The 22611-nt window shown below is 34.5% G+C and overlaps 1 protein-coding gene across 1 annotated transcript in view; it reads left to right on the plus strand.

Annotated features, from left to right (window-relative positions):
* The window catches only part of BTAF1 (B-TFIID TATA-box binding protein associated factor 1), an 84638-nt gene that overhangs the window by 46682 nt on the left and 15345 nt on the right, over positions 1–22611 (plus strand). Inside the window, exons 15-26 of the mRNA XM_081158230.1 lie at positions 1718–1822; positions 2931–3080; positions 3389–3531; positions 3791–3965; positions 5436–5639; positions 11430–11856; positions 12962–13152; positions 14835–14988; positions 15388–15497; positions 16863–17064; positions 18050–18198; positions 22343–22495. Coding sequence (XP_081014356.1) covers positions 1718–1822; positions 2931–3080; positions 3389–3531; positions 3791–3965; positions 5436–5639; positions 11430–11856; positions 12962–13152; positions 14835–14988; positions 15388–15497; positions 16863–17064; positions 18050–18198; positions 22343–22495 — 2163 coding nt within the window. The remainder of the gene's footprint in view (positions 1–1717; positions 1823–2930; positions 3081–3388; positions 3532–3790; positions 3966–5435; positions 5640–11429; positions 11857–12961; positions 13153–14834; positions 14989–15387; positions 15498–16862; positions 17065–18049; positions 18199–22342; positions 22496–22611) is intronic.

Below are 22611 nucleotides of genomic sequence, written 5' to 3' on the forward strand. Positions count from 1 at the left end.
AACATCCCACACCAGAGTGGTACATTTATTATAGTCAGTGAGCCAACATTAACACATCATTATCAATCAAATCATATTGTACATTCATTTTATGGGTTCTGACAAATGTATAATGACATATCTTCATTATTGTATCATACAGAATAGTTTCTCTAAATTCTGACCCCCACACCCTCAGCCCCCACCCCTATTCTCTACCTATTCATTCTTTCCTCCCCCTAGTTATTTTTAATAAGTATAAAGTAGAATTTACTATAGTAGTTAAACCTGTAGCCTGAGAAGACTACTACAGTTTGTATCACATTTATTGTTTATAAATACAGGGGAAACAGTATTCCCCTATAGATACGGCTTTGGGATCTACAAGCAGTGTTTAGATTTCCAATAATGGAGTTGGGGGTAGGGTGGGTTAAAAAAATTGGTAAATATGATGGGGTTTCGAAAATCATAAGAGAGAAGAGATTATAGAAGAGTAGTATTAAATTATTTGCTTGTTGTTATTACAGCTTTCCTAATTCTGTTAAAATTGTCCCTAATTGTGTCTGATGAGAAAAGAACTTCTTAGCTTCCCTTTCCCTTGCAGTAAAAAGTAGTTAAGGCATAATAGGCTCTCCCAGCTGATGATTTTGTTGTCTGTTTTAAACATCTTTCAACCCATTTTGAGAACATACAACCCCAGTCCTATCTTTGTCATTCATTAGTTTTTCATTTGCTAGAAAATTATACATAGCTTTCTAAGTTATGTGCTATCCCTAGAACTTCTAGCTGCCTGAAATTTCAGTTTAAATTTTCAAATTTCTTTTCAGTTCCTTCCAAACAACATATTTTTGCTTTAAAAAATTATGGTGTGATATGGTGATAGGTACTGTGAGTTACTAGAATTTTTTGGTTGGTCAGTCTTACTCAGTGATCTTGTAATTATTTGAACAACAATAGACAACATGTGAGATTCGTTTCTGAGAATCCTGGGTACACAATAGGCATTTGGTTGAGCACTCTTTGATTGCTTAATTTGGGGTGGGCTTTTGAATTGTTGAGAAATTCCTTGGGTTGAGGTGCTAAACCTGGGCTTAAGGGAATCCCGGAACCCTCTGAAATTGGTAGCAAAATGTTATACCTAAATATGTATGTAAGTGCGATTTTCTAAGAAAAGAGTGTGCATAGTTTTCATCAGATTTTCAGTTTCCCTGACCCAAAATAGATTAAGAACCTTTGCCTTAATTTTGTACCAAAGTCAAAACAGAGTTTTCTAGGTTGGGTATCATCGTATAATTCCTCACTTGGATTATTAGTGACTACAATAGAACTTAAATTCTGATCATCCAGAACAGCAGCAGTAATCTGATCATCTTTCAAATTTCCCTGACAAAGCAATGATATATAACATAACCAAGGAGATGTTGCTTATTAGAGCTTCCTTCCATGTGGAGGATGGTTTCAGCATATTTGAAGCAAAATTTAGTGCTGTTAATCATAATCAGACTTTCTCCAGTTTCCCAGCCATTATATGCCATTCAGTTTCTCCACACTACTGGAATAGTCAATATGGTACTGTTGCTCTAAAATCTTGTCAGAATTTATCACTAGTTGAACCTTTTCGATAAAGCTATATAATCTTTTCATGGTAATACTTTGAGATTATTTGACTTATAACTTCTCAAGTAAGCTAATACCCATGAATTATGTACTATAGCTTTGATTCTGTTTTTGTTTTCAGAACTCATCATCTTGGCTTATACCTATTCTTCCTGATATGCTGCGGCACATTTTTCAGTTTTGTGTTCTAGAAAGTAGCCAGGAAATTCTGGACCTCATTCACAAGGTACACAGTGAATATATCTGTATTCCTTTTCCCAGTAACTTGGTAGTTTTTAAATTTTTTCATAATTGTTACACTGTTGTTGGTCAGAGATTTTTAAGAAATTAGAAATCATTCGGTGATCTGCAAGGTGAGACGAGGAAATAGGCTTCTTATGCAATATGATATTTAAATCCCAACTGGCCGTGCTTCTTTCTCTTGTGTGACCTTCTATGCAGATATTTTAAGTATTTTCTTAGCCTCACTACAGAAAATAAAATGAAGGAATGACTGCTTTTCTCTGTCACTCATTTTCCTATTTATCAGAATGCTTATTGATCCTGCAAAGTATCTTTTGGGATTTATTGGTGATAAGTAGAGTCTGATTGTCATAGTTTAGACTTGTACTTTTCCCTTTTACTTAGCAAGATTGTTTATATGTGTTGGAATGTTTAAAGAAGAACCATGTGATATATTTAATAACATGGGGGGGGGTGGCACTGTTGTACCTTAAAACCTGTTAAGTTAGTCTTGAATTATTGGCTCATTGTTAATAGCCTTGAATTAACAGTGGTGTTATTTCTACCACTGTTACTACCACTGTTCATACTGGTCCTACCCCATTTAATGTTAGGCATCAAGTAAGGTACCTTATTGAGTAAGATCGTGAATCAAGACTTATACTGTTCTTAATTTATACTAGGATATTATGACCTCTAAAGTTAGCAGAGGATATTTATCAGGAGCTCTTATATCTTGAAGTGTGAGTTGAATATGGGACTGTATTAGTATTGAACTTGATGATATATGCAAAGGATTTCAGTGACTTACTGAGATTTTGACAACCCTATTATTTTTATGGGTATTTTTTATTTTAAATGACTCATAAAATACTGAAAATTCTTTGTATTACCCTTTTTTTAACTTTTTTTTTTATTACATTTTTTAGTTACAAACCTCCCCTAAAAACCCCAGTATTTTAAAAATAGGCCTCTATGTTGAATTTTAAAATTAATCTCTGTACTATTTCTGAATTTTTTTTTTTTAATTTAGCATCCCTAAAAATAAGTATAAGGCTTTATTAGCCCTTACTAGAAAAGTTTCACTTTCATGTTCCCCTTTCACTCTGTAGGTTTGGATGGAATTGTTGAGCAAGGCTTCAGTTCAGTATGTGGTAGCAGCTGCTTGTCCATGGATGGGTGCTTGGCTTTGCTTAATGATGCAGCCTTCACATTTACCTATTGATTTAAATATGTTGCTGGAAGTTAAAGCGAGAGCCAAGGTAAGTGAAAGGGATGTACTTTATTTGTATGTTCAGCTCATAATTATTAATATGGTAACCATGTAAGAAATCTGTATTGCTTTATCGTAAATATGATTTTATTTATTTAACTTAAGGGAAAATTATCTTATGAGGATCTTAACAAAATGCATAATTTTTATCCACTAAAATTTTGTGAAAACTGTATTTTACTGGGATTATAACAAATGAGAATATTTTTGATGTTGCTGTTAAACTTTAATGATTAATCTTTAATTGTTGTTTTTTGTGGTTTTTTTTTTTGTTTTTTTTTTCTTCATTCCCTCTAGGAAAAAACAGGTGGTAAGATACGCCAAGGCCAAAGCCAGAGTAAAGAAGTACTTCAGGAGTACATTGCAGGTGCAGACACCATTATGGAGGACCCTTCCACCAGAGATTTTGTGGTTATGCGGGCTAGAATGATGGCAGCCAAGTGAGTATACATAAGTTCAAAATTTATTTAACCCAAAGATTCCTTTAATGTGTCTATTAATCCTTCTTCATCACACTAGTTACAAAATAAGAAAAAAATTAATGTATAAGAAAGCTTAATTTTTTGAAGTTTTAAATAGGATGTACATATTTTTACGAAGGTAAGATTGGAGTTATGTCTTTTTGGGAAAAGTTACAGGTTCAATAGGGGAAACTACCTCAAGTAACTTCTATAGTAACTCTTTTTTTCTTCCTTTTAGGTTGTTAGGAGCACTTTGTTGCTGTATTTGTGATCCAGGTGTAAATGTAGTAACCCAAGAAATTAAACCAGCTGAATCCCTTGGCCAGTTACTACTCTTCCATTTGAACTCCAAATCTGCCTTACAGAGGATTAGTGTTGCTTTGGTAATCTGTGAATGGGCTGCTTTACAAAAGGTAAGATTTTGCTCAAAAGGTAATGAAGTCACATTAAGTAAACCAATTTTCATTAGCTGTTAGGATTATTCTCATTATACTTTATAAGCAGAAAAGTGAAAATTTTCTCTGCATAAAATTCCAACAGTTACAAAAAAGTATTTCAGATTATATTGAAACATTGTTTCTCATTTGCCTTTAACCCTCGACTTTTTTCATAGAACCCCCAGTCTCATACCTGAGACTACTAATTATGCCTATACTTAACATTTACTTTCGATCCTACTATCTGCTAAGAAATGTCCCTCTTAAAAAAAAAGTGTATGTATGGAAGCAGTCCAGAAACAATTGGTCATTCATTCCTCTCTCTCTCTCTCGAATATCACTGAAAACTACAAAAGATAAGAGGCTTTGGGTACTAGAGATCCATTTGTATGAGTAGTCTAGCAAGGGCAGAATTTTTGGTCACAGGAAGAATAATCTCCACATTTAAGCCAAAATCTTTATGTTTCCAAATAATCCATGCCTTTGCAGCCCATTTAACTTCTAGTAAGATGTATGATTTTGTATAAGTCTTGCTTCTGTGAATTAAAAAAACTTCCTGCTGGCTTTGTTTAATCCATTGACTGGAATTCTGGAAATTTAACTGTCTGCACTTGCTGTGAGAGTTGCTTATTACTGCCTCTTAGCAGTTTGTCAGAGCTGTGTCTAAAAGTAATTGAGCCATGCTCTATTGCAGCTGAGACCCCAGCTTTGCTTCCAGAAAGAAGCAAGGCTCATCTGTTTTTAGGCAGGACTCGGTGTGCTGGAGAGGCAGTGATGCTGTGTTTTTGTGCCTCTCAGACTCAGCAGCAAGTGTTGACAGTTCGGTTTCTGGACCCTCACAGAGCTTCCCTGGACTTACTCTGTCTAGCCCAGGCTCATCACCCAGATCCCACAGAACCCCTCATGGCTCACCACTGAGGCCATTCCCCCTCTGGTTGGGGCAGGCAACAACCAGAGAGAGTGGGAAGGGTTAGTTAAATTTGGGGGCAGGTAAGTAGCTTTTAAATTATATATCCATTTCTACAGTATGGCATGTGAAGCTATGGATTCGACCGTTAAGAAATCTAATGAGTTTTTAAATAACATTTTTAGTGCATGCTAAGTGTTCTTATCTTACTGATTTCTTTTTACAGTTATGTATTTTTAAATCTGTGCTATATAGATGTAAACTCGGAATAAATTCAGAGTAAGGTAACAGTAATTAGTTGGAAAATGTAATGGAATTTTAATAGTTCCATGTGCATGTTCTGTAGTCATTCATATTAAAATTTTAGATAGTTTGGGTGTGATACCTTTTCTCTGTGCAACTAACTATGTTTTAGGAGATAAACAGAACATAGATTGAAAATCAATAGGAATTTGAACTTGGAGTTTGCAAGTGAAGATTTATGCATCTCTAGAATTATGTTTATTTGCCCTGAATATTTGTTGTCTGTTGTATTTTAGGAGTGTAAAGCTGTTACGCTAGCTGTGCAGCCACGTTTACTTGATATCCTTTCAGAACATTTATATTATGATGAAATTGCCGTCCCATTCACACGAATGCAGAATGAGTGTAAACAGCTTATTTCATCATTAGCTGATGCACAAATTGAAGTTGGTAATAGAGTAAACAACAGTGTTTTTACAATAGATCAAGCTAATGACCTGGTAAGTAAAGAAGTAACTTTCTTAATTTTAGATAGAGCATGAAATAAAGATTAGAAACTTGTCATATCATGTTTACCACAAAAACACTGTAATTTGTTGAATCTGTCTGTGTCTTGATATCCTGCCATTTTTACCCTTTTGAAAAGTTATTTCATTGTATTGACTTCTCTTGAAATAAAGGGATGGGGAAGGAATTTTTTTTAAAGTTTAGATTCTGGCAAACCAATGCACCTTTATTAGAAAAGCTGTTACTTTTTTTTGTTGTTTCTCTGTCTTGCTTAAGTCTGGCAGAGTATAGAAGAAAAGCTGCTTCTCTAAGTTCCTAAATAATTCTACCCCCCTCAATTTATAAAGAAAATTTTGAAACACAAAAGGCAAGACAATTACACAATGAACATTTCATATACTCACCGACTGGATTCTAAAGTTTACATTTTACTAATGTTGCCTTATCACATGTATATGCAACTAACTGCCCCTCTATCCAGTCATCAGTCCATCTTATTTTTTTGATGCATTTTTAAGTCGCAGATATCAGTACATTTCAGGATGTATATCACTAACTAAAATTCAATATTTGACTGATTTTTTGCTCTTTTTTGAGTTAAAATTTATATACTCTGAAATACACAAATCTTAACTGGACCATTTGATGAATTTTAACAGAATATACTTAGGAAACCCAGATCCCTAACAAGATACAGACAGTATCATCCCCACTTCTCAAGTAACCATTGTTCTGATTTTTTTGCCATCATAGGTTACTTTTGCCTGTTCTAGAATTTCATATAAGTGGAATCATACACCCTGTGCTGATTAGTGTAAGGATTTTTTTCAGCATGATGTTTTTAAAATTCATCCATGTTATATGTATCAATACTTATTTTTTTTAATAAATATACTCCAATTAGTTTAAGCCCTTCTCCTGTTGAACACTTAGGCTGTTCCAAGTTTTTTGCTATTAGGAACAGAGCTGCTATAAACATTCTTGTACAAGTCTTTGTAGATAGTATATTTCCATATCTCTTGGGTAAAGACACTGTAGAATTGCTGGGTCATAGGGTGGGTGCTTACTTAGTTTTATAAAAAATTGCAGACCTTTCCCCAAAGTGGCTATATCATTTTACCTTCTAACCAAGAATATGTGAGAGTTCTTCTTGTTCCACATCACCATCAAAATTTGGTGTGGTCACTCCTTTTAATTTTTGCTATTCTGGTGGTTATGTGATAGTGTCATTTTGGTTTCAATTTGTGTTTCCTTGATGACCAATATGTTCAACACTTTATTATGTTTTGGCCATTTGTAGGGATTTTTTTCTGAAATGCTTATTCAAATCTTTTGTCAGTTTTTAATTAGGTTGTCTTTATTATTGAGTTATAGGAGTTTTTATATATTCTAGATACTAGTCCTTTGTCAGATAGGTGCTTTCTATTTTATGTGGCTTGCCCTTTCATTTTAATGGTGTCTTTAGATGAACAGATATTTTTAATTGTGATGAAGTCTAATTTATCAATGTTTTCTTTTATGGTTATTGTGTTGTGTGACCTGTTAATGTATCTTTTCTTATCTCCAAGTGGTAAAGGTATTCACATACATTTTCTTCTAAAGCTTTTTGTAGTTTTAGCTTTTATGTTTACATTTATCATCATATTGAATTAATGTTTATGTATAGAGTGAAGTAGAGATTGGATTTTGTTTGTTTTTCTTAAAGATATCCAATTTTTCCTGTTTTTCAATCATTTATTGAAAAGGTTTTTCTTCCCCCAAGTGGATTGCCTTGGCACCTTTGTCAAAAATTCATTGAAGTATGGGTGTGGGTCTCTACCTGGGCTGTATTTGTTCAATCTATTTGTCTCTCCTCGTGTTATCACCAATGTTTTGGGTACTGTAGCTTTTTGTACTTAATAAGTCCTTGAGGTTAGATGTTGTAAATGAGTTGTTTTTTGTTGTTTTTTTTTATTTAGAGGATTAGAAACTGAGCCACTTCACTTGTGTTGGTCCCTATGAAATAGCAGTCTTCATTTCTTTCTTTCTTTATTTTATATATATCTTTATTGATTTTAGAGAGAGGAAAGGAGAGGGAGAGAGAGAGAGAGAAACATCAATGATGAGAGAGTCATTGATCGAGCCTGTAACCCGGGCATGTGCCCTGACCAGGAATCAAACCCCGATCACCTGGATCCTAGGTTGATGCTCAGCCGCTGAGCCACGCCCGGCCGGGCTTCATTTCTTTATTTTTTAATTAAAAAAAAAGTTTTTATTTATTTCAGAGAGAGAAGAAGGAAGAGGGAGAGAGATTAGAAACATCAATGAAAGAGAGCATTGATTGGCTGCCTCCTGTACACACCCTACTGGGGATTAGGCCCACAGCCAGGAATGTGCTCTGACCGGGAATTGAATTGATGTCCACTTGGTACATGTGTCGATGCTCAGCCAGTGAACCACACCAGCCAGGCAGTCTTCATTTCTTACCCTCCTAGTTAAAAAGTTATGTAGTTGAAATTTTGTTCTCACCAGTGAGAGAAATCTAAAATTGCTATTTTTTTTCCTGTGGTGGTCTTTTATAAAGTTGTTTTTCTGATTGTTGTTCTATAATTTTTCCTTTCACATCCCTTTCCCGCTTTTTTTTTACCTGCCTGGAATGAGATGTCAAAATTTTTTTGTTGGTCTGGATTCCCTTTCTATTATTTCTTTTCTTTTTAAAGCTATCAAATGGCCTCCTCTTCAAGCTTTTGTTATTTCACCAATGAAATTACTGTTCTGTTTCATGAACTTTGCTGTTTTGACCTGAAGTATCAGAATCTCTGGAAGATATTAGGGAATGGCAATTTCAAAAGGTTAGTCTTGGCCTTGGCTAAGAGTCACTGCCTGCTGTATGTATCTTTCATTGAATCCCAATGTTTCTCTTGCCTGCCAAGTACAGGTGTTTCCCTGAGGCCTTTCTTTGTCTCTCACCATTTTCATGAATTAGTTCTTATCCATGTGCTGTGTGTGCTCTCTTCTCTTGATCTTTTATATGCTCTTCTGTTAGGCATTTTTACTTGGATATCTCATTGCCACTTCAAATTAACACAACTAAAACTGGAAATTTTTTAAACAGAAAAATACCATTTTTATGCACACTCACAAATTTTGTTAAAATTTCCTTTCAAAAAGTTTCATGTGTTTATCCTTTGTTTCCATCGCTCCAACTTAGTCAAAGGCCATAGTACGTTATCACTAGATCCTGACTCACCTCTAAACCTCCAGGCAGCTCTGGTTCATTTTATTCTATGTGCTGTGCCAGACTAGTAAAATCCTCTGGTGCCACTCTGAGTGCATCCCTCCTCTCTTTAAAAACATCATTTTCTTCCTCAATTTGAGTTCTTTCTTTCTTCCGTTGTCTTTAAATTTATCATCTTTCCTCCTCGTTATTTCCCACATCTCCACTTAAACAGTTTATTTTTTAATTTATTGACAAGAGAGAGAAAGAAAGAAACATTGATTTGTTGTTCCACTTATTTATGCATTCTTGGTTGATTCTTGTATGTGCCCTGACCTGGGATCGAACCCACAATCTTGGCTTATGGGGATGACGCCCTAACCAACTGAGATACCCAGCCACTTAAACTTAGTTAGCTTTCCTCTTGCAGAAAAATACACCACACTCACTTTCTGTGTCTCATCATTCTCACTTCTTTGCCTGAGCTGTTTCCTTTTCCAGGAATTCCCTTCCCTCAGTCCTCTATGCTCATCCCAAGTTCATCTCTTGACCTTCCTCCATCTGCACCCTGTGCACAGGCCATGATAAACTGTTTTCAGTTTCTTGGACAACATCCAGCTTTCCCCTCCTTAACTATTTTCCAAGATGTCCCTACAACTCCTGACTTACCCATTCTATAAAAATTCAAGTGTTAACCTCCTGGCAAGCCTCCACTAATCTTGTCACCTAAGAAGAGTTAAGCAAACCCATGTGCTCCCACAGCAACTTGCACTTACCTCGGTTATATGTTACATTGTCTTAGTTGTTTACTTACATATCTATCTCCTACATTAGTCTCTGCATTTTTTTGAATGAAGACATATTTTAGTATTACTCTATAAATACTTGTTGAATGAATGAATGAGTTAATTTGGTAATTGGAAAGCTTTTTCCTTAGTTGCCTAGACAGAAACAGTATATTGAAGACAATGTTTTCAAACTTCTAGCAGTGAAACTCTATTTCAAATAAATTTTATGCAGAACTCAAATGAATAAAACAGATAATGGTTTGTGATCATGTTCCTTTTTAGTGAGCAGATTGACAAGGTCAAGCAGATACAGCTCAATTTAAAGTCTTTGGTATTTTATAATGATAAAAGAAGATCTTATTAGTGTGCCAGTTTTGTTTTTCATAATAAGAGGCCAGCATTATCAGTCTTGTTCACAATGGAATTGATCATTTCTAAGTCTGAAAAATTAGGTTCTCCATTAAAAAAAATTAGGTTCTTTAGTGTTACAGGCTTTTCTGACCAATATTGATTAGACTGGATCTATTTATGGAACTTCTTTATGATTGCTGTTACCTGTCAAACAAGATTATTTTTGTTATGTAAGCCATCACTCAGACATGCTCACAAAAATGTGTACGTAAATGTTCAGAGCAATATTATTCATAGTAGCTAAAAGGTGGGAACAACCCATACATTCATAAACTAATGAATACAATGATAAATACAATGTGGTGTATCCATATAATGGGATATTATTTGGCAAAAAAAGGGGGGGAATGAAGTACTCATACATGCCACAACATTGATGAATTGTGAAAGCATTATGCGAAATGAAAGAAACCAGTCACTACAGATTACATATTAGTCCATTTATATGAAATGTCCAGAATGGGCAAATCTATAAAGACAGAAAGTAGATAAGGCTGGGAGGAAAAGAGGAATGATTGCTAATAGGTGAGTTTTATTTTGGGGGATGATGAAAATGTTTTAAAAGTGTGGCAGTGTTTACACAACTCTGTGAATATAATTAAAACCATTGGATTATATACTTTAAATGGGTGTAGTGTATGTGAATTGTATTTGAATACTGTTAAAAAAGATGTACTGAGCAGTCTTTTAATGGGGCTTGTAAAGTAGTCTAATACTACAGCCTTATAGCTTTAGGCAGTTCTTGGTAATTAAAGAATTAATCTATTGTACACCCCCTGCCCTATTATTTGGGCATTTTCACCAAAAGGTAGACCAAAGAAAGAATGATGATAATTCAGTTAGTAATACTTATCCAATTAGCAACAGCTATCCTAAAAGTTTCTGAATTGAGAATATTTTTCCCTAAAAGGAAGTTTGTGAGTTCTGCTATTCCTTAACAGTTTATGTTTGCTTATAGCTTTTTTTTTTTTTTTTTTTAAAGATTTAAAAAATTGATTTTTAAAGAGAGGGGAAGGGAAAGGGAGAAAGAGAGGGCTGCCTCCTGCACGCCCTCTACTGGGGATCAAACACGAAACCTGGGCATGTGCCCTGACCTGGAATCAAACTGGCAGCGTTTTGCACGGGATGACGCCCAACCAACTGAACCACACTGGCCTGGGCTGCTTATGGCTTTATTTCACTAAAGTAATATGTGAAATAAAGTGTGTTGAGTGTGATTTTTCTCTCAGATGTTAGGTCAGATTAAAATAGTTTATTGAATACTAAAATAATACTAGATATTGCAAAACTTCAAATTGAAACAGAAAGCTTGCTGTCAGCCCTTTAGGATTTTATGGACTGTTTTGGGGTTGACATCATTAATGATTTTAATTTCTCTTTTTCAATAGGTCACTACTGTGTTTAATGAAGTCACGTCATCTTTCGAATTAAATCTTCAAGTGTCACAGCAATTAGATAGTAAACGACAGCAGGTCCAAATGACAATTACAGAGACCAACCAGGAGTGGCAAGTGTTGCAGTTGAGAGTGCATACTTTTGTTGCATGTGCAGTTGTTAGCTTGCAGCAGCTTCCGGAGAAATTAAATCCTATCATAAAACCTTTAATGGAGACAATTAAAAAAGAAGAGAATACACTAGTGCAAAACTATGCGGCTCAGTCCATAGCCAAACTACTTCAGCAGTGCACAACGAGGACACCCTGTCCCAATTCAAAAATTATTAAAAACCTTTGCAGCTCACTTTGTGTGGATCCTTATCTAACTCCTTGTGTGACATGTCCAGTACCAACACAAAGTGGCCAGGAAAATTCTAAAGGTATATATCTAAACCTTCATTTGGGGTAGAGAAAGAATTAACCATTTAAATGTGTTTTCATTTACTTATAGGTATAATTTAAATACAAATCCCATTTATGTTAGAGCTGTTTCCCATTTTGAGAGAATTTGCACATACTGCTAATCAAATCATAACCCTGTAAACTCAAGTCCGCTATTCATTAAAGGCCTGATATCTAATATAAGATGACTGAAATCTGAGACAGGTGTAAACCCTTCCCTTGTCTTTCAAGGTCATTATAGGACTTACTGTGAACTGGGGGTAGAAAACTTCATGGTATCAAATGTTGAAGTTCTTCCTATTAAACTCTGATTTCTCTAATTTGGTGCGTGTCTTTTGAAATAAGTAAGTTCTATTACCTTTAGCAAATAATTTATAACCAACTTTTCTGTTTTCATCTGGAAAATGTATATGGAAGACAAAAACTGCCTTCTCGAGGCTAGTCTCAAGGACCAACATTTTTTCACATGCCTTAGTCCTATGTGATTTATTTATTTTTGTTAAGATTTTGGAAAAGCAAATTATTCAAAAGGTAATAGACTTACAACTTTGGCACAATATAGGTCTTGAAAAAAAAGTGAATGAACTAGAAACGGAATGTGGTGGACATTTTGAATATCAACATTGTAAAAATGTGATAGGGTGATTCTAGTCCCCACGCGAGCCCCCAGTGCTATGCAAGGCAGCAGTACTTTGCAGGATCAATGTTTCTTACATAACCATGGATGTTTCTTATGGAGAGAACGTGCAATATTTTTAAATGTTTGTTTTTATGCCTAGAAACAATCATTTAAAGAAATTAATATGCTTTAACTTGAAGGCACAGTTATTCTTGCATATGATAGTTCTTATTAACATGATCCTACAACTTTGATTATATTAAATATGGACCTATTCAGACATCAAAACATTTAACTTAATGTTCTAAATTACTGATAATTTTATTACTGTTTCATTGTCTAAAGGAAATGTACTTGGCCTATAAAAATTACATAGATTTAAAATATGTTGTTTGTTTTTTTGACCAGGAAACATCTGGTCACATATTATACTTAAAAGGCTATTTAACTTTTTTCTTTATTAGGATCCAGCTCTGAAAAAGATGGAATGCACCATACTGTCACCAAACATAGAGGTATAATTACACTCTATAGGCATCAGAAAGCTGCTTTTGCTATTACAAGTAGACGAGGTCCAACCCCCAAAGCAGTAAAAGCTCAAATAGCAGATCTTCCTGCAGGAAGTAGTGGAAATATCCTTGTAGAACTTGACGAGGTAAATTGTTTTTTCTTTCAATACTCTGGTTTTTAAACAAATATCTTTCAGATTGAGAGCTAAATTGTCAATTGCCATATCAGCTTCCAGGATTGCATTTTTATATTTTTAAGTGAAAGAACTGGGATTAATAACCTTTTGGAGTACTCCAGCAACAAGATCCAGAAAAACTGAAAATTTCTTCAGATTTCTCATGCATCAAATTTTAACTAGCTTAACTTTGGTTATCTCCCTAAGCAAGAAACCCTCTTGGTACATAAGTCATTCATAAATGTAAACTAATTCACTCCTATAGCGGTGACTATAGAGATGTTAAATAACTGAAAGCTAACTTTTCTCAGTCTTAACAGTGTCAGGAATTGTTGATACTCAGAGTAATTTTGTAAGTCAAATAATTGTCATCTATCTGACTTTTAGTCAGCCTAGAATTTATTAAATGTGTGATGTGAGGGAGGGATCTAAATTTATTCTCCTGTATGAATATCCAAGTTATCCCACTATTGATCCTTTCCTCCCTGATTCAAAATGGCACCTTTGTTATATATCATGCTTTATATAAACTATATGAAGATCTATTTGGGCATTCTATTCTTTTTCTTTAGTCTACTCTTGTTTTACAGTATAATATTCTTTAAAGATGATAAAAGTGGTTATTGAAAACAGTAACATTATTAACAGTGGATGAATGCTATAGAACTCTTTCGGTTGCAAGACATTGGAACTTACCTGAGTTCAGCAATAAACTGTCAGTGCTAAAAGATATGTGTTTAATATATATATTTAAAAATATAGGCCTATTTTAAGGTTTAAAATAAAAATGTTAGCTTATTGTCTGTTTCTTTTAAACTATTCTGTGCGCTGGCCAGTGTGTCATCCCATGCACTGAAGGGGTTGCGGGTTTGATTACCGGTCAGGGCACATTTCCACATTGAGGGTTCGATCCTTGGTCGGGGTGTGTGTGGGAAGCAACCGATCAGTGTTTCTTTGTCATATCTATGTATCTGTCCCCCCGCCCCCTTCCTCTTTGTCTCTAGAATAATGAAAAACATATCCTCGGGTGAGGATTAAAATAGTCCATGAATGAAGCCTTTTTCACTAATTATATTCTTCCAATAATAATTTTAGTAAAAAATTTACTGTGATTTTTATATTTATACCTCTGTGGTTTGCAAAGTTCTTCCACTTGATAATAATTTGTAAAAAACATATCTTTCTGGGGCAACAGTTATGTGTATTGAATTATAATCAAATTATTGCTAGGTGAGAAGGTATTAATCTTGTGGTTAGAGTAAACAGATGCTCTTATTCTAGTCCTTAAACAAATATTAATAAGGATATCATTTTATCTTCCAGTCTCTCTATCAGGTAAGTTTCTTGGGGTAGGGAGAAGAAAAGGAGATCACTTAGGACTTTCTCTAGAAACGGCATATGTCGTTCTATTCTTTATCCCCAACCCAAAAAAGTATTTTGCTTTGGATATAAAAAAATCGTTTGGATTTTATGCTGCTGTAAATTTTGTTATTGAAAAATATTTGTAGTTGTGATAAATATATCCAATAATTATTTAGTTGGTTAATGGTAGCACTGAATTCTTAGATGGTTACTTTTATATTCTCTTAGCAAAATTTCAAATGCATTATACTTTTTGTGAAATTGTGTTTAAAACTAACATTTAATTTTAGGCCCAGAAACCGTATTTGGTACAACGCAGAGGAGCTGAATTTGCTTTGACAACTATAGTGAAACATTTTGGTGGTGAAATGGCAGTCAAGTTGCCACATCTCTGGGATGCTATGGTTGGTCCATTGAGGAATACTATCGACATAAATAATTTTGGTGTGTACATATTTTTCTGAGTTGGATTTTTAATAAATGTCACTGTAAATTTTTACATATATCCTTATAAAATAAAAATGCTAATACCTGTTTATTTCAGACTTACTGTTAAGTTTTAAAATGGAAGGTTGGTAATTTGTTTTAATTTTGTATATATTTTTAATTTTTTCTATTATATATTTAGAAAGATAATTGAAATAAATCATTATGGTAAACTTTTTCAGTTGCTTTAAGTGTACCATAGCACTTAAATTAAGAGCATGGCATTTAATTTCACACTGAAAAAGCAAAATCAACTCTCTCATGGTAGCTGGGGAGGTGCTAAAATTTTATGTGGGCTCTATATTTTGAAAAATTATTTGCAAGGTGATACGCACTTAAATCAATATATTTTAATAGATGGAAAGTCTCTCCTGGAAAAGGGAGATGGTCCTGCCCAAGACTTGGTGAATTCTCTGCAAGTTTTTGAAACAGCAGCAGCGTCAATGGATTCTGAGCTTCATCCTTTGGTAATTAACTAATGCAAGTGTAGTTTTTTTCTATTACAAGTGATTTTATATAAAAGTCTTATGACTTGAAAAATGCAACTTTGATGTCATCCCTAGTAATTGCATTTTCTTTTATATGGTATATCTAGATTCCTTTCTTACTGACAGCACAACTCTTCTGTGATTTGAGGCAGTATTGGGTGCGTGAATAATAGAAAACCCACTCTGGGACCTTTGAATACAGGGCAGTAGGGACAGGTCTCTGATGCCACAGAAGCCAGGTATAAACAGGAAAGAAAACTGCAGCTCTATTCATTTATACCGTCTTAATAATATAGCTTTAAGAAAGGAAGAGCACAGGTAATAAAACTTCTTCGCAACGTAAGTGTAGAGGTAGAAGGAGGTTACCTGAAAAAGATGAAACTAATTAGTGGCAAAGATAGAACACTCATTTGAGTTTTAGTATTAAAATTTTTTTTTACAAAAAAATTGAGACAGAGGGAGGAGGAAAAGAGTTTATTATCTGACTTTAACGTAGCAGAAAGTATTATTTTTTCAATATAGATGCAATAGGAAGCTCTCTTCAATTTACAGGGTGCTAACTCAAATTCTCTATTATAGCCAATGTAAAAGGGAGATTCCAGGAGAGAGTAGAGAAGAATGAACTTTTGCCTTTTATACAGTAATAAAATACATTCTTTTACTTGTTAAATTCCACTGATTTATCAGTAAAGGAAGACAGAATCCATCCATATACTCTTACCCTCCATGATCAAAAACATGCATTCACCTGAAATGTAAGGCTAGTCTGTTGAGTAGATATCTGGCTTTCATCAACATTAATCCTGGTGTTCATTGCAGCATACATTTAATAATGGCATATGTCTTGCTGTTGTGGTCATAACATTATGGTAAGCTAGGAAGTTAAAGTGGAAAATGCACCTATCAAAGTATGGTGCCTAGAACAAAATCGGGATTGTTCAACCCAGTGAATAAAAAGTATGCACTTAAACCTAAGCCAGTGCTACAAGATTTGCAGAGAGGTGGTGATGTGTGGTGTCATTTCCCCAGCCTCAGCAGGAGAATCTTACAAGTACCTTTTGATGTGTTCCTGTTAATTTTTGAAAGAATTGTATTTTCCCTTATACCTAAAAGAAGATATTGAGCAGGGAAGTTCTGCACCTTTTCTTTCTAAAAGAGTTATAATACCTTAGTTTGGATTCAGTTTTTTATTGAGGATGTTTTGACAGTATTGTTTTGAGATAATTGGAGATATTCTTGGATTTAGAGTCAGATTTGAGAACCTCTGAGTATGGACTATTATAGTTATATTTTAAACAATAGATTCCCTAATGAGTATTCTAATGATCTTAAACTTTTTTTTAGTTGGTGCAGCATTTGCCTCATCTTTATATGTGCCTTCAGTACCCCAGCACTGCAGTAAGACACATGGCTGCTCGTTGTGTAGGAATTATGAGCAAAATCGCTACCATGGAAACAATGAATATTTTTTTGGAGAAGGTTCTTCCATGGTTGGGAGCTATTGACGACAATATCAAGCAAGAGGGTGCAATTGAAGCACTTGCCTGTATCCTTTTTTATTTTGACAAACTGTTGAGCAATTATATTCATTTTATTTAAGGATGACTAAAATAAAATTGATTCATTCAAATATGCACATAAACTGCCTTGTTCCAAAAAGAAAACTACCTTTTTACATTTTACTCTGAAGTATTTTTTATTATAGTATAAATACATTATATTTTATTATGAAAATTTTTACACAGAAATTTTGAAGAATTGCTATTCAGGAGATCTTTTTAATAGGCAAAAATAATTTTATGTATTTTATGAACTATGTATCTAGCAATTGATCTATTTGGTTTATAATAAATGCCTCATTAATATTAATCAGATACTATGTAGGTAGTCCTTATAAAACATTACGTTTCCAGAGTTAGTTCATTACTTGGGTGGAATGTGACTACATATACTAAATTACTAGAAATATATAGGCAAAGCGCTTTGCTAAAAGGTTACAGCATCCACTGACGTTATTTAACTTGAAGTACCTGAAAAATATTTCTAAGAGCAGATGGATGGAGATCAAATCAGTAGAAAATCAGTTTCAGAAATGCTGAAGATTATAGGAGAACTAAACTTACTGGGCCTGTTATGTACAGTTTATGATTGTCAAGATCCTGATGGGAAGTTTGGAATTAATCATTGAGTGTTGTGTTCCCTGCTTGTAATGTAACTCACTCTCTTTTGGTATTGGAAGTTTAGAAAACTTACATGAATGAAAAAAATCTTATTAGTAAAACTTTCTCCAGTCATCCTCAGATGAAAATATACTTTTGTATTTTTAATCATGAGAAAATTACATAATGTTTACAAAGGAGCAATAGTGTGCAAATGCTGTTATAAGTGAATCAGACCTTGAGGGACAGTCTAGTCCCTCAAAACACATGAGAAAATGAGGAACTGTTTTAGAAGTTACAATCTTGGTGCATTAGTTTGTTTGCAAAAACATCTACCTCAGAACCATTCGGAAATTTCCTTAACTTACTCAGGTGTAATGGAACAACTAGATGTCGGTATTGTTCCATATATTGTCCTTTTAGTTGTGCCTGTGTTGGGAAGAATGAGCGATCAGACAGACAGTGTAAGATTCATGGCTACGCAGTGCTTCGCAACACTAATTAGACTCATGCCACTTGAGGTAAGTGCAAGACACTTGGTTTATGGACTTAATAGAACATGTTAAGTTTTTTAAAATAATGTTGAATATGTTTGTTATAAGCATTAAGAAGCTTATACTTTAATGGGTAATTTTTTTAAACAGTTTTAAGTAAAACTAGGGTTCCTAAAAGACTATTTCCTTGATGCTATTCTAGAAACACAGTCATTTCTAAGTATCCCTATGACATCAGTGTAAAGATTCTATGCTGAAGTTTACATGAAAGGTAAATTTGAGAGGTGGTAACTGAAAGTGTAAAGCAATTGAAGTCTCTGTGGGAGTATGGAGAAAGCAGACTAGAAGGACTAAAGTTGGAGAATTTTGGAGTGTATTCATGGAGCAGAAATAATATATGTGGTCAATGCAGGAAATAGTGGCTTGAAGTAAGGGAAGAACTGGAGCCCTACTAACAAGCCCCTTGAAATATTTTGGTGGGATTTTTGTGATTCAGGAAATAAGTAGATGTGCAGTTCATCCATGCTATACTATGTATCAATACTTTGGGAAAACATCTACCTCAGAACCATTTGGAAATTTCCTTAATAACTTAGATGTAATGGAACAACTGGATGTCAGTGTTGTTCCGTATATTGTCTATGTATCAATGCTTCATTTTTATGGTTGAGTAGTATTCCATAGTATAGACATACTACATTTTCTTTATCCATTTAACAGTTGATAGACAGTTGGATTGTCACCAGCTTTTGGCTATTACAAATAATAGTATGAACATGCACTTATTAGTCTTTGTGTGGCTGTGTGCTTTTATTTCTTTTGAGCAGATAGATATCTAAGAATGGAATTACTGGGTCATATGATGTTTAACTTTTTAAGAAACTGATAAACTGTTTTCTAAAGTAATTGTACCATTTTACATGCCTACCAGCAAAATATGAGCATAAGTTAGCCTCTAAAAAAAAGTTTAGCTATATCTGGTAATGTTGAAGATTCTCATCCTAATGACCCAGCAAAACCATCCTAGGTATAAACCCCAGAAAAATTCATAGACATATGTACCAAGGCACATCTTCAAGAATATTTATTATAGTACTATTTATAGTAGTCTAAAACCCCTCAAATGTTCATCAGTGGTAGAATAGATATGTTAACTGATTATACTATAGTAAGAATGAACAGTACAGACACAGCATTGTTAATGAATCCTTTACATAAGATTCCCTTTTTTTTTTTTTTTTTTTTATGAAATTCAAAAATAGTTAAAAGTATATGGGATGTATACTTAGGTGATAAAGGTATAAGGAAAAATAAGAAATTGCTATGAAAGTCAGTAAAGTGATTACCTCTTAGGGAACAGAGAGTGAGTTATCACTGGGAAGGAACATATGGGGTCTTCAAGGATGATGGCAGGGCTATTTTTCTTGGTCAGATCATGGTTATAAAGGTGTTTGTTTTATAATTTATTAAACTGTACATTTGTTTATATATTTTTTATATCCAGAATTGTTTTCATCCTCCCTAGGTCTTATTCATAGCCTTTGATTCCTGGGCCTTGCGTCATTTTATCTGAAAGCTAAATTGCTTATATTTAGTCCCCTTGGCCCTTTTTTAGCTTTGGAATCAATGAGTGATGGGAAATCATCATGTCGTCTTTGAGCAGAAGAGTAGATGATAAAAGCAATGTTTTAGGAAAATTAGTCTAATGGCTGAAAGCAGTGTCTTGGGAAAATCAGTTTAATAGCTTTTTGAATGTGGATTAGAATGGAAGTACCCCCAAGTGAGAGCCCAGATCCACTATGAGGTGATAATGAGTGTAAACTTCTTTTTAAAAAAATAGTACTTGATAACATTGGCAAAGAAAAGAGATTTTTGACTTCAGAGATAGAGAAAATAAGGTTCCCTTCGATGTGAAAATTATAAAAATGTGAGGCATATTTTGCTTCCACCATGATAGGAAAACAGGGACCAGATTTATTCTACCTGGACCAGAAAATCAGACAAAATGAATAAAACAGTGGTTTTCAGACATTGAGCAACAGGCAGCACAGAATAGTGATTCATGAGAGAAGGGAAACAAATGAAGAGTCGTGTGGTTTTACCAGGTTGAAGAGTCAGAGTGCAGGGAGGACAAGATGGTGAGAATTTGCAAGGCAAAGTACCCAACAGGAAGTAGCTGCACAGAGAGGAAGCTCCAGAGGTCCCCATAAGGACTGAGCATTCATCTGGGCATATGTATGAGAATATATGTTTGAGACCGGGGGGGGGGGGAGGATATAGAAAGAAGTAGGTGGAACAATTCCCAGAGCTTACACAGGGCCAGGAATAGTTTGTGTATCCACCAAGCTGAGTCAAAAGACCTTCTACCATATAGAGCATCACATTATAGTCCTTAGAAGTATATTGCCTAAGTAGTGGGGCCACATTAGCCCTTGACAAAAGGCTGATTTGAACCCACCTTACCAAAGTTTAAAAGCAAGACTTAAAAGGATCAAATTGATTTCAAGAAACTACATTCCAGAATCTTCCCCCCAAATATTTAAACCAAAAAAATTCAGCACCTGGCAACGTAAAACTTACGATGTTTAACATCCATGAAAAAGTTACCAGGCACGTAAATATTTCTGATAACCAGGAGAAAAGTCAACAGAAACAGCCTGTGAAACAGCCCATATAATACAATTAGTAGACAAGAACATTTGTTCAAGAAGGCAGTATGAGTGTAATGAGGAGCAAAATGGAAGATACGAGAACCACCTAAATTGAACTTACTGAGATGAAATATATAATTACAAATAGTCATATGCCACAGAACGACGTTTTTTGGTCAACGACAGACCACATATTTTATGGTGGTCCCATAAGATTTTAATGGAGCTGAATTTCCTGTAAGAAATGGAAGTAGATGTGGTTCAGGACAACTTTTTTTTTCTCTGATGGGAACATTATTTGTGAGGCTTGGTAATAAATTCCCTCTCACAGCCCCTCAATTTTGAGGGCATAGATTATATCCCAGTCATTCAGCCACTGACCTGTTTCAGCACAGAGGAACCTTTCCCCCTAGTACTACATATTCAGAGGGTTCTTCAGCCCTCCAGATCTAACTTGATGGTCTTCAGAGTACATTGCTATAAATTCTTTTTCCTAAGACCCTGTGCAAGGGCAGAATGCCCCAGGAGTTACCGTAACAAATATTAAGTGCCACTGCCACTTTACTGAAAGTTTTTTGTGGTAGTGTGGAGCCATCCTGTCCCTGTACTTGGGAAGTATTTTCAGGTTGTAATGATGTACAGCATAGGAGAAAAGTCAGTCACTAGAAACAGACTCTGAAATGGCCCATATAATAGTAGACAAAGACATTAAAATACACTCCATATGTTTAAGAAGGCAGCATGAGTATAATATGGAGCAAAATTGAAGACATGAAAACCACCTAAATTGAACTTATTGAGATGAAAAATATAATTACAAATAATTACATCAGTTCAGTGTCAGAGCTCATTATGCCAGACAGGGTCCATGGACCCAAAAACAAATTTCCAAAGTAAAAATATTGACTCTTCAGTTCTACACCCACTCCATGTTAAACACCCTCTTTTTAAATGAATACCACAAAGTTCCTCAATCTGCCCACTGCTCCAACATGCAATAGCCAAAACCACATTGCCATTACAATCCCATGTTCCTTTACCTCTCCATTTTAATTTCTTATTTCCAGTGCAACTCCCTCCTGACAGTCACTATTATAGTGATCTAAGCTTTACTTAGCCAGTTTCTCCTTCATGTTTCCAATCAATCCAGCCCACATCTCTATTCATGGAGCAGCATTAACAGCTTCAGTGTTTTATTTTGACCCTGTGGGAAGGAAGCAGGGGAAGGAGAGCTTGTGGGACCATGCTCATAAAGTCTATAGCAGTGTACAGTAACGCCCTAAGACTTCATATGTGTTCTTTAAAATACTTCAAATGTGTTTGTTTGGTAGTCTGATTGTAGCATTTTAATACCTGTCAAATTCTTTAAACTGTCTTCCAATCTTTAAATGTATACTATTTTTTAATTACTTTTCTCTCTGCATTTATATTTTAATAAAACTTAAAATTACTTCGTAATCTAAGGATAAAAAGATTATGAGTAAATAGTTTTAAAATATCATTTTAAAATATCATTTTAGGCAGGCATTCCAGACCCTCCAAATATGTCAGAAGAATTAATCCAATTGAAAGCCAAGGAACGACACTTTTTGGAGCAATTGTTAGATGGGAAGAAATTAGAAAATTATAAAATTCCAGTACCAATCAATGCTGAACTCAGAAAATATCAGCAGGTAAAGTTTTATACTTAACTTATAAATATAAATAGTGACTATTCCTTCCAAATGTACCTTAAAGAGTTTTAAAAATTCATTTAGTAAAATCTTATGGTTAGTGTCTTATATCCATT

The sequence above is a fragment of the Miniopterus schreibersii genome (genome assembly GCF_964146895.1).
Source record: "Miniopterus schreibersii genome assembly, chromosome: 14".
Classification (NCBI taxonomy): domain Eukaryota; kingdom Metazoa; phylum Chordata; class Mammalia; order Chiroptera; family Miniopteridae; genus Miniopterus; species Miniopterus schreibersii.